The sequence below is a fragment of the Phallusia mammillata genome, chromosome 1 (assembly GCF_965637545.1).
Source record: "Phallusia mammillata chromosome 1, kaPhaMamm4.hap1.1, whole genome shotgun sequence".
Taxonomy (NCBI): domain Eukaryota; kingdom Metazoa; phylum Chordata; class Ascidiacea; order Phlebobranchia; family Ascidiidae; genus Phallusia; species Phallusia mammillata.
In genome coordinates this window covers 10488169-10495745 of record NC_137252.1, presented here as the reverse complement: position 1 = coordinate 10495745, position 7577 = coordinate 10488169, and the positions used below count along the sequence as shown (strand labels likewise).

At 37.8% G+C, this 7577-nt stretch overlaps 1 protein-coding gene across 1 annotated transcript; it reads left to right on the top strand.

Moving 5' to 3' along the window:
- The first annotated feature begins 3309 nt into the window (after positions 1 to 3309).
- LOC145209334 (uncharacterized) lies at positions 3310 to 6537 on the top strand. Its single transcript, XM_080079608.1, has 11 exons — positions 3310 to 3395; positions 3526 to 3589; positions 3758 to 3991; positions 4119 to 4265; positions 4407 to 4463; positions 4549 to 4638; positions 4707 to 4865; positions 4948 to 5091; positions 5159 to 5896; positions 5968 to 6114; positions 6263 to 6537. The coding sequence occupies exons 2-11, from the start codon at positions 3544 to 3546 to the stop codon at positions 6421 to 6423; spliced, it is 1923 nt and encodes a 640-aa protein (XP_079935734.1). The 5' UTR covers positions 3310 to 3395; positions 3526 to 3543; the 3' UTR covers positions 6424 to 6537.
- The last annotated feature ends 1040 nt before the right edge of the window (positions 6538 to 7577 follow it).

Sequence of the window (7577 nt, the reverse complement as noted above, 5' to 3'; positions counted from 1 at the left end):
TCAACAAATAACCTAAGCGTTAAAACATCTATTTAGAAGTTAAAACAATACCAGTACCGTGATGTTTTTACGGGTTAGCCCATATGTGGCATAATTGTCCTTTTGGAAACGAAAACGTATTTTTGTTGTTGTTAAAACCAAAAACATCATTTTACAAACACGTTTAGGCAGAAATAAATGTGCACAAAACGTTAGAGATTCGTTGCGCATTCATGACTTCGCTGCATAAAAAAAATCTTTTGGTTTTAGAATACTATTCTCACATTATTCTTAATACGGACCAGCATACAATGTAAAGAAATTGTGATTTCATTGTTACGCCAGGTGATGACATCAAAAACTTTTTTCGAGCACAGTTTAAAAACAAAAATAGCAAAATTTATGTGAATTTGGACTTAAAATAAATTATTCTTTATTGTGTTTCTGAATGGCATTGGTACGTTGGCCACACCTTTTGTTTGTTACGTGTTTAATACACTATGCAAATAGGGCAAAGAGTTAAAAATGGGGAGATGATCATTGGGAATTGAAAACGCGTTTTCACTGACTCTTGGGTTTACAGTTGTAAGTCGGCCCGGTTTTTCGGGTCGGGTTCGGGTTCGGGCTTAGGTTTTGTTACAAACGGGTTAAATTCGGGCCTGACTTCACGTTCTGTATGCGCAAATTTTTTTAATGTAATTTACCGAGCTTTTTAATGTAATTTACCGAGCTAAGTTGCTAGTTGCTGGGAATAACCTAATGCCTAACATCCCTAAATCGTCTTGTTTAAAGGCATTTTATACTATTGTCCATTATGTATTTCTTTTTTATTATAGGTCTGTCAATCAAACTTTCGGGTCTAAACGGGCTTCTCCAAACGATTCGGGGTTAGACTTATAATTTCGGGTTCGGCTCAAATTTCGGGCCCGCTTACATCTCTGCTCGGGTTACTAACGAGGGGTTAAGACAAGCAAAACTGATAAATTTGCTACGATTCACAGTTTGAAACACCGTCTGGGGCGATCTTTGTCCAAAGGTTTGATTGGACGTCACATACATCACATTGCCCTCTGACAACGACTGCAGAGCAGGGTGTCCGATATACAGAAGAGAAAAACTATTCCAATTGAAAGACCATTCACAGATATCGGAATGAACGATAATTGTGTTGTGGCAAAATACAAACACTTTTCACCATCTACACCGCTACGTCACAGTCACGTGATAGCGAGGTATTCGAAAACATGTTGGCCTCACCTAGGGTGTGGTGTCTTTATATAATCAGCTACCGGGGGCTATAATTTATCCGGAACTTTGTCGTCACATACGAAAAATTTCATGCTTTTGTTCCGTTTTTAGTTGTTTTGCACGTGATGACTGTGATTCATAAGCATGTGTGCTTTTCTATACTTCTACCTCGCAGACTGTAACGTGTGCGAAAACGTCCGGCCGAAACATTCAAAATAGCTTTGAGGTTTTGAAATTTCCACAATAAGTTAAACGTTAAAAAAACTAGGCAACTTTTTCACACAGTTCACTAAGACTTAGAACATTATAGCATGCGTTTTATTTAAATAACAATCAGTGTTTCTATTTATGCTGTACACATCAAAAAAATACCGTGCTATTTGAATGAGGTGCAATACGGGCATCGCTGTCCTCATTCAATACGGGCATCGGATTGGAACCAAATGCAAAAATTAGGTGAATTTGCAACAACCTGACTATAGCATCTTCTGCCTATAGTGCATTCGTTGTTAGTTGTTGACATATTGTAGTTTATTTAAATAATGATGTCAATATAAGCTTACATACGTTAAATTACTGAGAATATTTTTTAACTGGCAGATGTAAACTGTTTTGTTTGTTCTGTATGTCGTACAGAGCACTTTCATCAACGGAACGCATGGAAGTTGATTTTAAATTACAGGAAATTATTAAAGTTTGTTTCCAAAATATTTCGCTTTCCCGGATGTTACTCTTATCTGGCAAGTAAAATATTTTTTTAATGAGCTAGACAATTACTGTCATTTAAAATCAATTTCCGTACACGCAGTGCGTTTCGTTTTGAAAAGTGCTCTGTCCGATAAACATCACAGAATAACTTTTCCACTGAAACTTAATTCACAATACCAAAGATGTATGTATGGACATTGTTGTCTAAATGGACGATAAATGTGTGATAGCAGAATACAAAAACATTTTAGGAAACAACATTAAGGATATTGGCTTGTTTCATTTTTTGAAAACAACAATGCAAGTAAACAACACAAACATATCATTGCCAAGCAGCGGTTTGCAACATCATTGCAACATTTTTGAAACAAGGACTTTTTCAAACATAGTATGTCCAAAGAAAGTAGTCTTATTTCCTTTGTGGCGTCACAAACAACACGCTCAAGTTATTACTACGATACACACAATCAAAAGCTCGCCGCAAAGTTATAAATAGCCAAAATATGCTAATAAAACCCTGCAAGAAGGTTTGTCCGACATTCGAGTTGCGCTTTTCGCACGTGTCCGTGATGTCACAAGCAATGCCCCAGGCGCTGATCGAAGCGGGGCGTTCAAAGTTTGAAATCCGTTGCGATGGACGCGTGATGGGTGGTTTGCACCAAGCAAACATTACAAGGCTTCCACACCAACATGTTTGTTCTGACACGTTTGTTTAAGTGATCGCAAACATTTGTTAGCTTATTTCAAATTGAATGTTAGGTCGATCAATCACTTGCAGCTGTAGTTTCATCAGCTTTTATGATTTGATTTGACCAGAAGTTACTACAAACAACCAAATAAAACTCTTTAAGTATTTGTAGACATAGAATTATCAGAACAGATATGTAAAAACTTATTCACATGTAAAGTTATGTCACAATATTGTGTGTTAATTTGCCAAGTAATCAGAGCCGGATTCTTCTTGAAAAACAAACATTCAGTTCTGTATGTCTTTCTGTAGATATGCCTTTATCCTGATGAAGTCGTTTCATATGTCGGACTTTGTAACGTCGATTATTTAGAATAAAACTGCTGGAAAGGTAATATTCGTTTATTCCGTTTTATTATCGGCAAATATCAGAACATCACAACTGTTCTTCCGCAATCTATGTCCAATTTTAACCCAGTGAAAAACTAATTAAACTAAATTTAAGTTGCCAAGATTCTGACGTCAAAATGGTTCAAAAATATATGAATGTCTTTTATAAAATCTTTGACACGTAGCAGGCTGTTTCGCAAAATCGTCTGCAGTTTCCCTCCAATACTAAGCCCTGGGGCTAACAGGATGCTACGTAACTCCTGATTTGTTACACCTCAGGCAACGTTAAAAATAGGGGCACATGGGTATATAATGCTGCGATGATAAAAACAAGTTACCCATTGGGAAGATTAAGGCAACTATTGGAAACTAGTCTTTTAAGGTTGGTGAATATTTGTCGTGTTCAATTAATATACAATACGTTACAGGTAAACATAAAAATGTATTTACTTTTTTAACAGAGTTGCAAACAAATTGATACAACTAAAACTAAGTTATTAATTTTTTTGCAGATACGACATAAAGGCAAAATGAAGTCCTACGTGATTTTGGCCGTGTTTTGCGTTGTAGCACAAGGTAAACAATGTTTGTTTTCGTTGAACATTTAATAAACGATTTGGTAACAATATCTTCTTCGTCAAAAGTTCTGTTGTCAGTAAAGTGTTTTTGCTGCTATACATGACTTACCAAAACGCAGTGATGTTATGTTTGAAATAATTGTTTTAAACTTAATTCACCTTTCAGGGTTTCCTCAAAGAGGACCACAAAACTATCCAGGGTTGGAAGCTCTTCTGAGCGGAAGAAGACCCAACAATTATTCAGGAGCAAACACAGAAGACACAGGTGGAGAGTCCCGTGGTAAACTGGCATGCATAAAAGCTTGCGTCGGTCCAACCAAGTGCCCAAGTCGACAAGAAATCAAGAACGAGACCAAAGAAGACAGAAAGGAATGTCGCGACTGCATCCGTGCCAGTTGCGGTGAGTGGAATTCAAAGCTTTAACATTCTGAAACTACATTTCCTCAAGAACTTGGGCAAAACGATTCGAAACGTTTAATGCAGAATGTTCATTGTGCGTTGAGAAAAATAAAGAATATGTTTTGTAGATCAACTCGATCCATTGGACAGACGTGCTGTGATGAAATGTGTCCGGGAAGCATTTGAAAATTGTACTTCGTGTCCTCCGATTCCCACAAAAGACAGGGAACGTGTGATCAATTGCTCGTCGTGTCTCATGCAATGTCGCAAACATGGTAACAATTAAAATCTGTGCTAAAATAATCTGATAAAGAATCGTAGCGTTTAATTACAACAACTTTTCCTTTTTTGTTACAAAAATTTACTTTCTTTTCTTATAGTAACTATAATAAAATGCAAATTTACTGCTTATTTAGATCGCAGAGGTCCAGGGGGAGTGATTAGCAATGGAGTCCGACCCACACCATTCGGAGGTAAGAACGTTTCCAAACACACAAAATGAAAAAAACACATCCTTATAAACTCATGAACTATTTAATCTTGTTTGATTTTTGACAGGCATTGGAACAAGAAATAACGGAATGGGTTTGAATATAGGGCAAGGAAGCGCTGGTGGGCCCATGGGTCCAGGTTACAACACGTTTGGAGGTAAGTTGACGCAAATGTGCAATATCCCCCAAAAAACTGAACACAAACTAAACGTTTGCAATATTTAGGTTCTCTTTCAGCTAACAAACCACGTAGGCGACGAAAGCCGTCAAGTACTTGCCATAAAACATGTTTGATGTTGCAATACTGTCCAAACATGAAGGAGATGAAAGAGAAGATGCAAAACGTAAAGAAAGAGTGCAAGGATTGTGTCACTGAGGAATGCGGTAAGTTAATGACACAAAGTATAGATTTTGTTACTTTGTATTTGTTTACTATTTTATTTTATTTGGTGGTTAACTTTTATAGGCGAAATGTCAACAAACAAAACAGAAGACGCAAGCTGCATTGCCGAAGCAAGACAAGAATGCGTGGAGTGTCCTCCACTGAGTGATGCTGATCAGATGAATAAGAAAAAATGTTTTGAGTGTCTAAAACAATGTTCGAAAAAGCGTAAGTTGTGATTATTAGAAACGAAATCTTTGTCGATTTTGTTCACTGAAATATTCGACGATTACAGATAATGACGACGATGAAAGTGAAGAAGAATCTAACGAGGAAAGCTTTGGTTTCGGTCTTGAATCAATCTTTGGCCAAGAAGGTCTTCCCGGTTTGCTCCAGTCCATAGTGCCACTGATATCACAAGGAATGGGTCAAGGCTTTGAAAGGCCGAGACAAAACAGACCAATGACAGGCGGAGTGGGACCTTTCTCTGGTGGACGCGGGTCGATATCAGGAGGTATCGGACCATTCTCTGGTGGGCGCGGACCAATGTCAGGGGGTATCGCACCATTTTCTAGTAGGCGCGGACTAATGTCAAGGGGTATCGGACCATTTTCTGTTGGACGCGGACCAATGTCAGGGGGTATCGGACCAATCTTAGGTGGTCGACGACCAATGTCACGAGGGATCGGACCATTATCAGGTAGCCGTGGTCCAATGTCTGGCATGACACAGTTTTTACCAAGATCAAACGGACCAGTTGCTGGATTCCTTTCACAAATAACTGGTGGCCCCCGACCAATGTCAGGAGGAATTGGACCATTCTCTGGTGGACGCGGACGATCGCCATTTAGTGGTCGAGGACGCCCACATGATCGATTTTCCAAGCCAAAAGAATTCCTGCATAAAATATTGAAGGTGATCACATGTGCGCGAAGCGAAGAAAACTGTGCTAGTTGTCCCACACCAAAGGAAGCCAGAATGAGGATGATCAACGCTACTATCGGATGCAGAAAATGTGTCAAAGAGGAATGTGGTGAGCACACTTTATATTAACCCAATCAACTGTGGTGTCAGAAGATTGTGACAATTTCAATTAATTTTTAGGTGATACAGATGCAGGAAACAGCACCGATAATGCAGAGTGCATTCGTCAAGCGAGAATCGATTGTCTTCAGTGTCCTCCGCTTACCGAAAGCGAACAAATGGAAAAGAAAAAATGTATTAAGTGCTTGATGGAATGCGCCCCAAAAGGTGAGTATCATAAAAATGCCTTTAAAATCTTGACTTGCTGTTTCGAATATACACTTCAATTTGAAACAACCTTCAAATTCAAATTGTACAAAATGTTGTTAATTCAACGCAAACATACCATATGTTGCAACTCAACCATGTGTTACAGTTGGAAAACCGGAACCATTCGGACCTCGCCGCGGTAGTTTTGTTCCACGGCCAGGACCTTTCGGACCCAGGCGAGGTGGTTTCAACCCAGAACATGGAATTCTTGGTCTTCTTGGAACTCCAATTAGTTCTGGTTCCGAAAACGAAGAAGCTGATGATTAGAAATTTAATTTATACGTGGCTGACAACATTGACAATGATTGTTGAATTGTCCTTTTCTAATATCCATTTGCACATCCTTGCTTCGTATTCTGTAAATAAACCAAATCTGCTGAATCGTTGCTGTGTGTTATGCATTCAAATTATATTACACTTTTGGACAAAATCATTGCATCCTTGAAAAAGGAGGTTTTATACTTTATCGAAATCAGGACACACAGTTTGCAGATTTGGGTCTTCACTCAAGCAGAAAAAAAAGTTGTGTGAAGAATACCAATACATAGCATGATACAAAACTTGATAAAAAAACGTGCTAATGTACTTGCACCAAACAGACGTTACAACATTAGCGAAACCTGTCACGTTTCAAATTTCAATTAAATTGTCGTCACTCTGTTAACAATTTAACTTCTTATTTATTTTCTTACAATATTACAAAAGGTATAAGTAACAGCGTATGGGAAAATGTTGGTTGGAAATTTTTGAACAACGTGTAAAAGGAATTATTCTGGAACAAAGGAACTAACCTTATTATGATCGGAAAATTAAAACTTTATTCACGTACATAGACTGAAGTCATTTCCTTCGCTGGGTATGAAATGCATTTCATTAACCAATTAGATTTCCTTAGTGTCGTTGCAGCAAACTGTCAATTTGAGTACATTTTCTCTTTTGGGCACAAAATGGCGGCCAATTTTGGTTGTGGGATTGTTTGTGATTTAAATGAAACCTTGAAAAGTCTGCTGCAGCATTTGACTTGAACACACACATATCAGACCTATAGGCGATTTTTTAAGAGGTACACTATATGGATACACTATATGTACCAAAAAGTGGTGCACCACTTTTACTTCAGAAAATTAAACTATTTGCCAAATTTTAAGTATTTTGAATTAAATCACACTACCACATCTACTTTTTATTAGATTTGTGGTAGTGACGTTGTAGCGTAAAATAACCGTTGTGCAACTCATACGAAAAGAAAATCCACACATTGCAAACGCAATTTATGTGACCAATTTATGAAACATGGCCAGTCAACAGTATGTTTGAAACAAATGTTCTCGTATTGTAAATAATATGTCAGCTATCTATATAAATATTTCCGCTAGCGTACGCTTTTCAGCAAAGAAGGTGCGGTTTTTAAAAAAAAAACA

Coding starts and splice junctions, on each gene's coding strand:
- LOC145209334 (XM_080079608.1), top strand. CDS start 3,544: ATGAAGTCCTACGTGATTTTGGCCGTGTTTTGCGTTGTAGCACAAG. Junction 3,992..4,118: donor CTGCATCCGTGCCAGTTGCG/GTGAGTGGAATT, acceptor TATGTTTTGTAG/ATCAACTCGATCCATTGGAC. Junction 5,897..5,967: donor ATGTGTCAAAGAGGAATGTG/GTGAGCACACTT, acceptor ATTAATTTTTAG/GTGATACAGATGCAGGAAAC.